Source organism: Amblyraja radiata, chromosome 33, assembly GCF_010909765.2.
Source record: "Amblyraja radiata isolate CabotCenter1 chromosome 33, sAmbRad1.1.pri, whole genome shotgun sequence".
Taxonomy (NCBI): domain Eukaryota; kingdom Metazoa; phylum Chordata; class Chondrichthyes; order Rajiformes; family Rajidae; genus Amblyraja; species Amblyraja radiata.
In genome coordinates, this window is record NC_045988.1 from 6,505,592 (window position 1) to 6,521,712 (window position 16,121).

Sequence of the window (16,121 nt, forward strand, 5' to 3'; positions counted from 1 at the left end):
TGATTGTGTTCAGATTCTGGTTGCTCTCTGTTCACTCTTGGTTTCTTCCACAGAAACATCAAGTTGACTGGAAGCCTGAGATGAGATTGCCAGCTGACAGCGAATCCGTTATTCTTAGAAACCTGGAGTGGAACTCGGAATATGAAGTCTACGTGGTGGCTGAGAATAGACAGGGCAGGTCAGACCCAGGTTCCATCTCCTTCCGAACCTCCGTGGAACCCACTGTCATTCCAGGTACGATTCGAGGCTGCTTTCAAATATTATTTGCATTAAGTCGTGCAAAGATGCTGCATCCCCAAATCTAGTAATGGTCGCAAAAAATAGTGTTCTGCAGGTGGTTTTCATTTATCTGTTTGTGAGAGAGCAATTTCATTTTTCCTCTCGGTAGGAAAATGGATACATTTATGTGTTCAAGTCTATGAGGACTTTATTTTCAGATCATTGGCAGTAGAATTTCAAAGGTGCAGCCGTTAACCCAACGTGGAATTGGAATCTTACTTTAAGACAAGGTTTAATACCTGTGCAGTGATGGAATATTGCACCATCAGTAATATCCTTCAATGGGTTGGAGAATGAACATTGGAAATATATAACTTAAATTCTGTAGACCCTGCGGGCACATGTAAATTTCACAGGCTGCAGAGATATAGAATGATCCCGATTTAAAAAAAAATACCCATGACATCCACAACAGCGGGAAGTGAGTTTCACAAGGTCTAGGTTTAACTAACACTTGTGTGATTGAGAGCAGGAATGGATCAGGTTCCTCTGAGATGGTAGAAGGATTTTTACGGTAGCAGTCAGTAACTGAGGGAGATTTGCAGTTAGTTCTGACAAAGAAAAACCATGAGGATTTTTTTTAAATCCAGGCATATTGCGAAGTGCGTTGATAAAAACTTAACGCACCAACTTTTTTAATCAACTCGATGTGTTTTGAAATCAATACTAAACCAGCATAGAACACATTATTTTCTTCAACAAAATTGCACTCAGAACAAATAATCAGAGTAGGTTTGCCTGTTTTATTGCAATTCAATTGCGATAAATTTCCAGATTTAAATGTCGCAGTTACCCCCCCCCCCCCCCCCATCTCACTGACAGGAACAGGATCAATACAATATCAATGTGATATTTAGTTTTTTTTTAATTTAGAGATACAGTGCGGAAACAAACAGGCCCTTCGGCCCACTGAGTCCGCACCGACCAGCGGTCCCAGTTGTCCAATGTAAGGCAGGTTAGAGTCAAACAGCATGAACACAAGCCCATTCAGCCCAACTTGCCCATGCCGACCAAGATGCCCCATCTACACTAGTCCCTCCTGCCCGCGTTTGGCCCACTTCCAACTAAACCTGTCCTATCCATAATATCTTAACATATATTCAACATAGCGCATCAGGACTAATCATTTCTAATGCAGCGCAAGGATATTTATTAATGCTCCTTCTTTAGTATTGTATTGTTTAAACATTAGAAAATTACCCAAATCAAATCTCGATGATGGTATCTTATAAGAAACATTCTACCCTATTCTATTTTTGAAGAAAAAATAAATTAATTTTGCTTTCATAAAGTTGCTAAAAATATCAATTTTAGTGTAAAACTAGATAATTGGTTTCAAAATAGACCTGTAAAGATTGTCATATCGTTGCACATTAATAGCTGTTGTCTCAGCACTGAGAAGCTGAAATATAGTACAGGAACTGGCCCTTCGGCCCACAATGTCTGCGCTGAACAAGAACAAATTAATTAAACTAATTTCATCTGCCTGTACGCAGTCCATATCCTTCCATTCCCTACATATCCAAATGCCTTTCTAAAAGCCTCTTAAGCGCTATTTAAAAGCCTCTACCATATCATATTGAATCACTGTACTTGTTATTGTACATGATAATCCACTCATCACTATTCGTCATCACTGAATCAGATGACAGGATTTTCATTGACAGAATTAGACAAAAAAATAACATGGAAGACAAAAGTGCTGGAGAAACTCAGCGGGTGCCAGCAGCATCTATGGAGCGAAGGAAATAGGCAACGTTTCGGCCCGAATCGTCGCCTATTTCCTTCGCTCCATTGATGCTGCTGCACCCGCTGAGTTTCTCCAGCACTTTTGTCTACCTTCGATTTTCCAGCATCTGCAGTTCCTTCTTAAACAAAAAAAAAAATTACATGGTTCTTTTGAAAATTCATAGTGTGTCCAGATAATCTGTTCATACAAGAGTTTTATAAAAATCTAAAGTTTGCTATTTCCCATTAATTAATATTTAATGTACCAAGTGTTTCAAGGAAATGAGAGGACATTTGGAAGTAAAAGGTCACCCTATATCGATTGTAACTGTTGTGGAAAAAATTATTTTACGAAAATTGCCAATAAAGATAAAATGGCAAGTGCTGGTGTTAGTACGTAGAACTGTCAGCTGGTCTTTGAAAGAGAAGCAAGATTTCGGAGTTGAAAAAATGAACTGCATGCTGGTTTACCAAAGATAGACACACACACACACAGTAGCACAGCGGAAGAGTTGCTGCCTCACAATGCCTGAGACCCGGGTTCGATCCAGACTACAGGTGCTGTCTGTACGGAGTTTGAGCGTATGTTTTCCCTGCGACCGTGTGAGTTCTACTCACGTTTCCTCCCACCTTCCAAAGACATGCAGGTTTATAGGTTAGCTGGTTTCTCTAAATTGTCCCTAGTGTGTGAGATAGAACTAGTGTACAGGAGATTGCTGGTTGGCACAGACTCGGTGGGCTGAAGGCCTGTTTCCACACTGTATTCCTTATACTAAACTAAACTAAAATGCTGGAGTAACTTAGCAGGCCAGGCAGCATTTCTGGAGAGCATGTATCATTTTGGATCGGGGCCTTTCAGTCATGTTCTGCGCATTGGAACACAAAAAATATCAAAGCTACATGGAAATAATGACCTTTCTAAACAAATTTGTGGTTTGCTTATGTTCCCACTTAAATGCGAGCATCTCACGTTAAGATAACAGAAGCTTCCTGTACAGTCTGTGAAAATTGGCAAATTGTTCATCGTCCATTGCTAAATGATGACCAGAGCCAAAAAAAAAAATCAATCTTACATTCACCGCTTTCTGATTGACCGGTGATTTATAACTCATTGAAGCACACTCAATGTGAACTTTCAAGGAGATAGTAGGTTGAAGTAGAGAGTGTGGGAAAAGATGAGAGGAGAGGGCATAAATGGGCAGTACTTCCAAAGGACACTTGCTAAACACTGAGTGGTCTCCATAGCTGTATAATTCAATGATCTGTGATCAGATGTCACCAAGCCCTTTTCCAATTTGGTTTAGGTTCATTACGTTAATGAAATGAGAGCAATTGATAGTTCTGCATTAAGTGGCCTTAAACGTGTAGGTGTAAAAACAATACACTTCCTCACTGATTAACGTTGAAATGTGAACCATGTGCCACGACATCACTCTCCCAACGCCACGCCTCCTCTGTTTGCGGGCAGAATGAATGAAAACTCGCCACTGACTCACTTCATCGGGGTCACTGGTGATTTAAATTGGACTTGCGAATATCTCAGCCACTCTGTAACTGTGTTACGGGGTTTTAGTGGTTTGCTGATGAATTGACGATTGATCTCTTCTGGGGATGCAGCAGAGAGTGCGGAAGTTTGCATGATGAGCTCCGGTGCTAACTGGCTCCCACCTCATTGAAGCAATTACTTATAACCAACAGCTTTAAGCATGGGCTCGGGATTGCTATTCAATGCAACAGTTGCACTCCATTTAACTGAATGCAGCTAACATTTGGCAGCACAGCACAGCATTAATTTCTAATCCTTTCTTGCCAGCCTTGTTGCCGCTTCTTTTGTCTGTCGTTGAGACTACTTATTCTTTACTTTGTACATTGTGTGAACATTTTTCATCCCCCCCCCCCAGCCCCAGTTCGGTGCCTTTTAACCCTGTAACCCTGACATACGACTCAATGTGCTTTTCATACTCTGCTTAAATGAAGCATCATCACCCTTACTTTATGTTACACAAATGTTTCTCTAATCTGTTTTATTTCAATTTAACATTTTGTGTACTATTATTTTACTTTGAATTCTCGTTACTTTTGTGTTTATATTTATGACTTTGTTTTCTCTCTTTCTCTCTCTCTCTCTCTCTCTCTCTCTCTCTCTCTCTCTCTCTCTCTTACCCCTTCCCCCTCCCTCCCCATCTCCCACTTGTTCGTCTCCATGTGTGTTTCCATTCCCCCACCCCCTTTATTTTCTCTGTACACCAAATGACTTAACTGGTCACTTTGTTTCACCAAACTCTTTTGCTCTCCTTGAACAGCAACCTTGGGTGGCTCATCCATCTCATACACGCTCCTCTCGTTACTTTTCTCCGCTGTTCTGTTTGTTCTGATGTGTTAAGACTCGCCCTTCCCCCCCCTCACCCACCCCCCCAAACAGCTCAGCTCATAACCCTCAGTTGCCTCGCCCGCATTTGTGCATAAATCTGAAACAAAATTGTACCATGTTGATGTAGAACACGAGGGGAAAAAAAGCTATTTAAACGAAATGTCAAAAAGTCTGAATTTATATGCCTGCACACTCGGGTTTCAATTGAATGTCCGCTGTTTCCTCTATAGACTCTTGAGCCACGATTCTCTTCTTTATGCAAGGATCCGTCACTCTCTATCATTTCATTCCACAGTTTGTTTCTCTTTCTGTACCTCCCGTTTGTTTGGTGTTTTTTTCTTCCTTTCTTCCTCCAACAATCATTAATGTATCTTGGCAGCCTGCTGACTGGAACCAAGGCTGGAAGGAATTGGAAACTGTATGTGTTATGAACTGAATAAAAAACTGTGCTTTAAGTGTTGCATCTGGAACAGCGACAAAGGAGTTTCGTACAAAAGTTATTGTCGATTTAAAGTTTAATTGAAAGATAAAAAAAGATTAAAAATATAATTTCTGAAGAGAGTCATGTTCCATGAATGAAGCCCAGGTGCTTTTGCTGTATTTTGCCAATTAGTATTTTAGTGTTGATGCAAGCACACGCAGACAAAGCTTATCTCAATACACAGCTTGATTAAATATGTTTCAATTTTCCACCAGTTTGCTGGCATGTGTACTGGAGGCTTCTGGAAGTGTCAAGTGTTTTTTTTCCAATGCTTTCTCTCACTGCTTGTAAGCAAGTTAATGTAATCCCTTGATGTCTGGCTGCTTATATGGTAGATTTGCCTTATATGTGGAGAACCTAATTTGATGGTAGTTTTTAACAGATGTTTTTAAAGAAGTGTCATTGATAACCAAGATTTATGAAGGTAGTGTTAAGATTTGCTGAAGATGCACAACTGACTAAATTCTATTTCCTTAAATAAACAGTTTTCACGAAGAGAAAGTTAGTTCTTCTCTACGCATTTTATTTATTTATTCGATTTCATAATTCATGTCCCTGTTAACATTATATGGCTGAGAATCATATTTTTCATTAAAACACAACGCAGCAATGAAATCAATCTTGTATAGAGATCTTTTAATTGTGCGGTCTTTGGCAGCATCTGAAAATGAATGTGCTTATATAAACCTCTCAAAAACAGAATCAGGAAGTTCCTGGATAGATTTGGACAAATTCAAGGCAAAACATGTTGTTCTCTCCCGAAAACCCCCCAGCTTTATATGTCTGCTGAAAGCTCTTGTTGGGCTAATCTTTGCTCATAATTAATGGGTGATGAGGATGTAAAATATTAATTGGTGACGCATTGAAAAACATGTCTGTATTGTAATCACAAAGCATGATATCTGCATTGTTCCGACTTGGAGTTTGCAGCTGGTGACGTTTCCTACTTCGTCCATTCTTTGGCTAAAACTTTTTTTCCACAGAAAAGCATCCGATAAACACTTTACTGATCTAAACCAAGCGACTTAACAGGAATGATAAGGTAGTGAAAAATGCTGGAGAAACTCAGCGGGTGAGGCAGCATTTATGGGGCGAAGGAATAGGCGACGTTTCTCAGGCTGTTATAGGCGATGTTTTGAGACCTATAACCAGAATGATAATACAGTTTTAACTCCAACCGCAATGATATCTTTAAGCAGTGCCCCATCTCACGACGCATGTGTTTATTGGATGAGATTTCGTTGTTTGGAGAAAATTAAAATGAGTGCAGTTCAAATTAGTTGAGATCAGTATGTGTAGGAAGGAACCGCAGATGCTGGTTTAAACCGAAGATAGACACCAAAAGCTGGAGTAACTCAGCGGGTCAGGCAGCATCTCTGGAGAAAAGGAATAGGTGACGTTTGGGTTAAGATCCTTCTTCAGACTCAATTTTGGGTCGAGACCCTTCTTCAGATGGGCCTCGACCCAAAACGTCACCTATTCCTTTTCTCCAGAGATGCAGTCTGACTTACTGAGTTACTCCGGCATTTTCCTTCTTTCCAGAGATGCTGCCTGTCCAGCTGAGTAACTCCAGCATTTTGTGTCTGTCTTCGGTGTAAACCAGCAGTTAAAGCAGTTCCTCCCTGCACATTGAATGGCGGAGTAGACTTGATGGGCCGGATGGCCTAAATCTGCTCCTATAACTTATGAACGCACAAACCTGGACATTTATTTGTTTTCAGGGTTTTCATTTGCCAGGGGCCAGCAATTGTGATCCCAGCTACAAAGACAGATGTGTACAGCAATTTGTTCTTCCCCCGCACAATTAAAGCATGGAATAATCTCCACCCTACTATAGTTACCCAACCAGATGCAACTAAATTTAAAGTGGCTCTTTCTTCCCAATAACCCTTTCTGGCTTAAGCCCTCCCTTCACCACCTCCAGTTTAAATTCCATTTGGAATATTTTGGAGGACCAAGAAACCAAGAACCAAGAACCAAATATTGTCCATCCCTAATTTCTCCAAAGGAGGTGAAGCTGATCACATTCCATGAACTCTGCTGCAGATGGGATTTGAACCCGGGTCTCTGGGGAGCTTGTTCGGATTAATCTCGTAATTTAACTACAGCACCACCACAGCACACAAAGCTTTTACTGGAAGGCACAAAATGAGAAGATAGGAAGGAGAAACCTTGAGCAGGATACCCTGTGGAAGTGGAGCATCTTCATTGATCACACAGCAAAGTAATTTCCATGCTGACATCGTTTTTTTTTAATATCATTACATATCCTACAGGGCACAGTTCATGGTTAATCCGCATCATGCCCAAAAATAACCTATTTATATTTAATTGGTTTTGTACAAATCAGCAAGTATTTAACAAGATTTAGCATGCCAAATCCAAATGTATTTATCCTACATGCACGGATATTCCCCGGCTGAAATGACATTAATACGAGCGTGTTCCAGCTTATTTAACAACATCAATTCTTGTCCAGCAATAATCGACTGTGAATGGGATACAAATCACACAGGGTCAACCACCAAACTGATGCAACCACCATTCTGTGGCAAGGGATTGAATCATTCGGAGTTGATGCCAGTGCCAAATGCAATTTGTGCATCTTCTCTGTCAACAAACAGCAGGAAATTGGGTTGCACTGAGGCAACTTGATCTCAGACAAAGATAGACGCAGAAAGCTGGAGTAACTCAGCAGGTCAGACTGCATCTCTGGAGAAAAGGAATAGGTGACGTTTTGGGTCGAGGCCCGTCTGAAGAAGGGTCTCGACCCGAAATGTCACATATGAGTCTTTCAGTCACTCTAGGCTTCTGCTCTTTCATGCACATTTCCACTTCTCCCTCCTCTCTGCAAGTTATTCCTAACCTTTCTAAACCCCTATAAATCACCAGCAGCCTTGGTGAGTTACTCCAGCAGTTTGTGTCTATCTTTGTTATACACCAGCATCTGCAGTTCCTTTTTATTACATACCACATCCCTCCAACTGTGTGCTGGCCAGAATCACGTACAATTTCCTTCGCTCCATAGATGTTGCCTCACCCGCTGAGTTTCTCCAGCATTTTTGTCTACCTTCGATTTTCCAGCATCTGCAGTTCCTTCTTAAACATCAGATACAATACTCCAGGTATTCCTTAACCACAGGGCTAGAACATAGTAAGATGACATCCCTGCTCTTGTACGCTGCACCTTAGCCGGTGGAAAGCTTGCCTTCATCTGCTTTCTTCACCTCCCCCTCTCCCCTGATGTTTCAGATTGTTTTCAGACATTCATGGACTTGTACCTCAAGGACTCTCTGCCTATCTCCTCCCCAAAGGTCTCTACTTCCATCAATTGCCAACAGGCAGATGAATAAAAATGCTCCGAAATGTTGGAAAAGGCATCATGATGTACTCACGCCCTTCAGAGCTGTATCACCCTTTGTCTTCTGATGTGGTTTGAGAGGAGCTTAATAATAGTCTTAAGCCCGTATTTTTCACATCTTGTGGCCACGTCGCATTGATCATAAGCAGAGAGCAGTGCAATCTCCGCTGGCATTGAGAAATGGCTGCCAAAGACCAGAGGGCACAGCTTTAAGGTAAGAGGGACAAAGTTTAAGGAGTATTTGTTTAGTTTTAGTTTAGAAGCACAGCGTGGAAACAGGCCCTTTTGGGCCGCTGAGTCCACGCCGACCAGCGATCACCCGTACATCAGTTCCATCCTGTACACGCAGGAACATTTACACAAGCCCATTCACCCACAAGCCTGTTCGGCTTTGGAGTGTGGGAGGAAACCGGAGCACCCGGAGAAAACCCACGGGGTCACGGGTGGAACATACAAACTCCACCAATGGTCAGGATCGAACCCAGGTCTCTGGCGCCGTAAGGAAGCAACTCTACCGCTGTGCTACCATGCCGCCCACAACATTTGTGCAAGGCAACTTTTTTACACACTGCTTCCACTGCATATACATCTTTTCTTAAATGAGGGGACCATTGCTTGGTTCTCTCTACCCTCCCCCCCCCCAATGCCGGGTCCCTCTTTGCTCTTAATGGCCCTTAAACACTGTAATAACTGAAGAACTGCTTCTCCACCATTTCCCCTATCAAATAATAGATGTTTGGTTTGCTTTCTTGAATACCTGCTGTGATGGCAAAAATCCCGTTACAGATTGCGCAGCAGAACAGCGTGACCTGTCTGGAGCTCAGAACCCTGCACTCCCTCGCCACTAGGATAACCTGCTCTTATTCACTTTTCCTTTCAGAGTGAGAAGTCTCCCATGTTATCCCCTATTTGCCAATGCTGCTCACTCTACTGAGCCTAACTTTGGTCTGATTCTTCTGCAAGTTAGTATCCTACCTTTGAATATTAAACTGTAGTGTTTTATAAAACACGCTCCAATTGCACCACACTGTGAGTCATCAGCAAAATTGGCTGCATTCCCATTAGCACCTTTATCCAAGTCATTTGCATAGATAGCGGCACGGTGGCGCAGCGGTAGAGTTGCTGCCTCACAGCGCCAAAGACCCAGGTTCGATCATGACTACGGGTGATATCCGTACGGAGTTTGTACATTCTCCCAGTAACTGCGTGAGTTTTCTCCGGGTGCTCCGGTTTCCTCCCACATTCCAAAGACGTGCAGGTTTTGCAGGTTAATTGCCTTCTGAAAACTGTGCAGGATAGAGCTAGTCTAAGGGCGATCGTTGGTCGGCGCGGACTCGATGGACCGAAGGGCCTGTTTCCGCTCAGTGTCTAAACTAAACTAAACTAAACTAAAGTTGTAAAATATTGAGGCCCTCAGGATTGATCTAGAGAACTCGTTGGGTTCTGCCAACCAGAAAAAGACCCGCCATCAAGCACTAACCACTAAACACTGGGGGGGGGTAACTTTTTCACACAAAGGGTAGTGGGTGCATGGAACGAGCTGCCAGAGGAGGTAGATGAGGCAGGGACTATCCCAATGTTTAAGAAACAGTTAGACAGGTACATGGATAGGACAGGTTTGGAGGGATATGCCCAAAACTCGGGCAGGTGGGACTAGTGAACTGGGACATGTTGGCCCATGTAGGCAAGTTGGGCCGTAAGGGCCTGTTTCCACACTGTATGACTTGTGACTGTGACACACCAATACGTTACCTGCACCACTGTGGACTCTTACATTCTCCAGTAGCCTTTGATGCAGCAGGTGAGATAAAAATACATCTGATAGTTTCAAAACTGACTGCTGGCTTTCCTTGCAAAGCTTCTTTCCTGCATTAGATAACGATTCGTTCTCAGAGCTTCAATTCCATTATCATCTCAAATGTCAGATTGTACGAATATGATAGTTGAAAATGTAATTTACTGGAACCTTCATTGCAGAAGTTTTCAATTCCCCTGTAATGTCAGATCAGCTTTAATAACACTGGCAGTTCACAGATGAAAATCCATCTCTAATTTTCAATGTACTGCAGTTACACAAAGGAAATAAAATGATTCTAAGGCATAAATTGCGCTTAAAAAAACGACCAGTATTTTCAGAAGTCATATAAAAGTGGCACTAAATGTCCAAATGTTTGGCAGCAAAAATTGGGAGAAATTCTTGGAACGAGTCCCACAGATAGATACTGGGCAGTTTTCTTACAGAATAAAGTTCACTCTTATCAGATTGTTTGTCGCATTTAGTTATCCAGAGTTCGATGAATTCAGATTTATATCATACTTTGCATGTGTTGTCCATTGGCTTGTGTTTAGTCAGCCTGGCATAGAAGATTACAGCACAGGAACAGGCCCTTCGGCTCACATTGTCCATGCTGGACGTGATGCCAAGATGGACTAATCTCCTCTGCATGCACGTGATCCTTATCCATGCATGTGGCCACCTAAAAGCTTCCTAAATGCCACCATTGTAGTTGCCTCCTCCAGCACATTCCAGGCAGGCACTCACTGTGTGAAATAACTTACCCTGCACATCTCCTTTAAACTTTGGTCCTCTCATCTCAAAGTTATACGCCCGCTGGTCTTTGATGCTTCCACCCTGGGTCGAAAGTTCTGACTGTCATTGCTTCTCAAAATGTTATATTCTTTGTTATGTTATCGGATCTCCCCTTGACCTCCGACGTTCTAGAGAGGACAATGCAAGTTTGTTCAACCTCTCGTTATAGCTAATACCCTCCAACGCAGGCAGCAGTCTGATAACCGGCTTTCTGCAGCCTCTGCAAACCGTCCACGTCCTTCGGGTAATGGGGGCGACCACAGCTCCACACGGTACCCCAAAGATGCGACCCGACCAAAGCCGTATAAAGCTACAACTTGCTGACGCTTATAGTCAATGTCCCGATCAATGAAGGCAAGAATACCACATGCCTTTTTTTACCACGCCCTCCACCAGTGTAGAAACTTTAGGAGAGCCTTTTCGTAAGAGAGAGATGGAAATGGGCATTAAATCAATCCATTCCATTGTGCTCTTCATATATTTGTAGTGATGGATGTTTCTACGAAAACATTAACATCAGTTCTTGGCTCCATGTTACAGGAAAGATGTTGTCAAGCTACAAAGGGTACAGAGAAGATTTACGATGATGTTGATCTTATAGAGGTGTCTAAAATCATGAGAGGAATAGATAGGGTAGATTCATAGAATCTCTTGCTCAGGGTAGGGGAATCGAGCACCCGAGGACAGGTTTAAAGTGAAGGGGAATCGATTTAATAGGAATCTGAGGGGTAACTTTTTCACACAAAGGGTGGTCTTCTCTTCTTGTGTATGGCGTGCACATCCTAAAGCTGTAGGACAACTTGTTCTATTTGATCTTATTTGATTGTGCACGCCAGGTTGATTGCATTTGATGAAACAGGGCGGACCACGTGAAGGTTGCAATCTCCCATCCCACAAAGGTTGGTGGGTGTATGGAACAAGCTGCCAGAGGAGGTAGTTGAGGCATGGACTAACTATCCCAGCGTTTAAGAAACAGTTAGACAGGTACATGGATAGGACAGGTTTAGAGGGATATGGGCCAAAGCAGACAGGTGGGACTAGTGCAGATGGGACATGTTGGCCGTTGCGGGCAAGTTGGGCCGAAGGGCCTGTTTCCACGCTGTATCGCTCTATGACTGCGGTATGGCAGACTATTTGTTTTAACTAATGTGTAGATGATGCAAGGAGGCAGCCTATTGACAGCATTGATGTTGCTAATTTACAGCTGCCCATGTTACACGTCGGGACATAATGTGTGAAAGTGAATTACTAGGCTTCCATTTAAACAAATGGTTCTGGTAATGTGATAAACAATGAAGGAGCCCAGGCAGCTTATGAATACTGGCAGAGTCTTATATTGAATTTACGAGAACAAGGCCATGTTTATTTCTTCCTACAAGATACAAGATACAAGATAGATTTATTCATCACATGTGACAGATGGCAGTGAAATGAAATTCCCATACAGCCATACAATAAAAATAAGGGACACAACACACTATAGGGTTTGACATAAAACATCCCCACACAGCAGAATCAAAGAAAGGCACCAAAGTCAGTCTCTTCCTCCATTGTTCCTCGTGGTCAGGGCCTCCCCAAGCCCTCCGCAGTTGCAGCTACGGGCGGCCCGATGTTCAGGACCGCTCGCTGGGGTGTTGTAAGTCCGACGTCGGGGCTGCGGGACGTCCTCAGCGGCGTGGACACAGAGTCGGCCCCATCCTACCGGAGTCGGCGGCTTCCAAAGTCCGCAGGCCGCGCCGGGTGGATACTGCTGCTGGAGACCCTCTGCAAGGCGCCCCAGGACTGCGCGATGATGGTCAGCGCTTCCCGCGTTGGAAGCTCTCCGCACCAGAGCTCCACGATGTTGGAGCAGCGACTCAACGCTTCGGAGCTCCAAACGGCGACCCGGGTAGGTATCGCCCGCTCCGCGGTGACTCCAGCGCTGCGCCGCCGCTGTAGCAGACCCGGTCCGGTTCCCGGTCCCCGGCAGGAAAGGCCGCTCCGATCCAGCTGGTAGGCCGCGAGGTGGGGGGCGAGGACGCGACTCGGAGAAATAGTCGCGTCCCCGCCAGGAAGAGACTGGGAAACGGTTTCCCCCTTACCCTGCCCCCCTCCCCCACATAGAAAAGTAAAAGTTTCCCCCAACATAAGACTTTAGATTAACTAAAAATAATAAAAAAGATAGAAATAACAGACGCTGCTGCAGTGCAGCACCCCCTAGGGTCCCCTCCTTATTATTGTCTGTGGCAGAAAATTATGCATTTTTGTGGCTTTTCTAATCATTATGCACCAGGCAAGATGCGCTAAGAGGCTTCGACTGCTGGAGAAAATAAAATACTTTGAAGTCACGTTTCTGAAGCTAAATAGAGATGCCATCTCCCAAAGAGGTTTGAGTTATTGTCAGGTCTTCCGAGGTACTGTGAAAGGCTTTGTTCTGAACGCCATTCAGTCAGATCAGGTAAAACTATGCAAGAATTCAGGGCGGGCACGATGCCGCAGCGGTAAAGCTGCTGCCTTTCTGCGCCGGAGAGCCGGGTTCGATCCTGACCACGCGCTCTGTCTGTACGGAGTTTTTCCATTTACAATTTACCATTTTACCGAAGCCAAGTAGCCTACAAACCTGCCCGCCTTTGGAATGTGGGGGGAAACCAGAGCACCAGGAGAAAAACCCACGTGGTCACCGGGAAAACGTACAAAAATCCGTACGGACAGCACCCGTAGTCAGGCTCTACCGCCGCGCCACCAGCAGGTGGTGGCACTGGGCCTTCACACGTCTTTGAATTCAGTAAATTGTTCCCAGGCTAAGAAGGATTCCAAAGGGTATTTTTCTTTTAACTACCGTTCTCCTTTAGGCAATGCTTAGTCTGTGCTAAACATCAGATGGAGAAAACAAGTTCGGTGGAAAGGGGTATGTGTACTTGAGTTGGGATTCATCTGTGTTTGTGGGTGGACCGATGGTACCCTCACTGCCCGGGGTGATGTTGGACACACCCAGCAGTCTCCACGCGTGTCAAATGCTGGATGAGCCAGCCAACACAAAGGACTAATCTAGTTGACCACAACCGACCGCGATTGTGAGCAGGTTTTGGGCCCCATGTCTAAGGAGGGATGGGCTGCCTTTGGAGAGGGTCCAGAGGAGGTTTACGAGAATGATACCAGGAATGATTGGGTCTCGACCCGAAACGTCACCTATTCCTTCGCTCCATAGATGCCGCCTCACCCGCTGAGTTTCTCCAGCATTTTTGTCTACATTCCAGATGTGAGGATGTTGGCTGTCGGATGTTGCGTTCTGTTCCACTCACATTTCACATCCACTCACATCTGGATGATCAGCCATGATCATATTGAATGGCGGTGCAGGCTCGAAGGGCCGAATGGCCTACTCCTGCACCTATTTTCTATGTTTCTATGTTTCCTTGGTTCATGAAAGATTTGTGCCTTGTGCCTGATGTGAATAACATCCAAGTTGGTGCTGGGTTGCGGCAAGTAACATCAGCACCAAAACAATTCAGTCAAACCATCTCCTTTGAACATTGAATGACATCAACAGCAGGGATCATCATTGACCAGAAACTGGTCAGAAATATAAATACTGCGATTACTAAAACAGGTTATGGATAGCATAGAGACGCAGAGGTAGATCTGCTGCCTCGCAGCGCCAAAGACCCGGGTTCCATCCTGACTTTGCGGAGTTTGTACATTCTCCCTGGTGACCTGCGTGGGTTTTCTCTGGGTGCTCCGGTTTCCTCCCACATTCCAAAGATGTACAGGTTTGTAGGTTAATTTGGCATCGGTAAAAAATGTAAACTGTCCCCAGTGTGTAGGATAGTGCCAGTGTGCGGGGATCGCTGGTTGATGCGGACTTGGTGGGCCGAAGAGCTTGTTTACGCTTTGTACCTCTAAACTAAACTAAGCTAGTGCAAAGCAGGATAAAAACGCCCTATCATAGACATCTTGACAGTACCGATTGAGAAAATGAATCATATAAAATTATTCTATTAGTTCCCCCTCACTGAATGGATTCAATTTCAATCAGTCCAGATGTGAATAGATGCCAAGATCTATAATGTTGTAATGTTTACTTCTTGCGGTGACTGTGAAATCGATCTGTGAATGGGAGATCGCTCTGAAAGTTGCCGGAGTGAATGAGGCAGACCACAACACTACTGCAGTAATGTTCTCGTGTTTGAGCTTGCGGCCGCATTGTGGAATTCCTCCGCTCTGTCCGCCTAAACCTGCCTGATCTCCCGGTTGCTCGACACTTTAACTCCCCCTCCCATTCCCACATTGACCTTTCTGTCCTGGGCCTCCTCCATTGTCAGAGTGAGGCCCAGTGCAAGTTGGAGGAAAGAACTGCAGATGCTGGTTTAAACCGAAGATAGACACAAAATGCTGAAGTAACTCAGCGAGACAGGCAGCATCTATGGAGAGAAGGAATGGGTGACGTTTCGGGTCGAGACCCTTCTTCAGATTGTTTCTATATCTTTGTTGTACTTGATACTGCACCATTATGTATACTCGATATCAGTTCTATATCCTTGCTTTCATAATGAACCTAATGCGTCATGGTGGCGCAGCGGTATAGTTGCTGCCTTACAACGCTTACAGCGCCAGAGACCTGTGTTCGATCCTGACTACGGTTGCTGTCTGTACGGAGTTTGTACTTTCTTCCCGTGACCTGCGTGGGTTTTTTCCCAGACCTTCGGTTTCCTCCCACACTCCAAAGACATACAGGTCGGTAGGTTAATTGGCTTGGTATAAATGTAAATAGTGTGTGTAGGATAGTGTTATTGTGCGGTAATCGCTGGTCGGTGCGGACTCGGTGGGCCATGAGGCCTGTTTCCGCGCTGTATCTCTAAACTAAACTAAAAACAAAAGCCTTGATGAATGAGAATGCAAAATGGAGTAAAAGGAATAAATCAAGGATGTGGTGTCGTCTAATTTTATTGTTTGACATCAGGATGTTAATATGTGCATAATCTTCATGTTCACTCCCAGACTGCTGAGGGCGACTTAATTCTGGTGCAGAGTTTTATGGTTCAATGTTGATATGAATGAAATGGAAATATTTCATTTTATGTCGACCGTGAAGTTAATGCATGTTGTCAAGTTATCTAGAATGTACGCTCCTTAATACAAATTGCAATCTGTTCCTGGCATTAGACTTTAGAAACAGATCCAGGTCTCTGGCGCTGTAAGGTAGCAACTCTAACACTGCATCACCGCGCTGCCCTACATTCTCAACACCATTCCTTAAGGTGGAGTGCGTATTGTGATATCTTGTGTCCCTTAAATACTCTGATTATCGAAACCGTTAAACTATAATGGGATT

General features: G+C 44.0%; 1 protein-coding gene across 12 annotated transcripts in view; it reads left to right on the forward strand.

Annotated features, from left to right (window-relative positions):
* The window catches only part of ncam1 (neural cell adhesion molecule 1), a 347,020-nt gene that overhangs the window by 305,060 nt on the left and 25,839 nt on the right, over positions 1-16,121 (forward strand). For 11 of the 12 annotated variants that reach the window (XM_033049728.1, XM_033049735.1, XM_033049729.1 and 8 more), the window contains one exon: positions 54-234. In XM_033049728.1, coding sequence (XP_032905619.1) covers positions 54-234 — 181 coding nt within the window. Of the gene's footprint in view, positions 1-53; positions 235-4,310; positions 5,371-16,121 lie in introns of those variants that run through there. The other variant, XM_033049737.1, reaches the window with a different exon arrangement.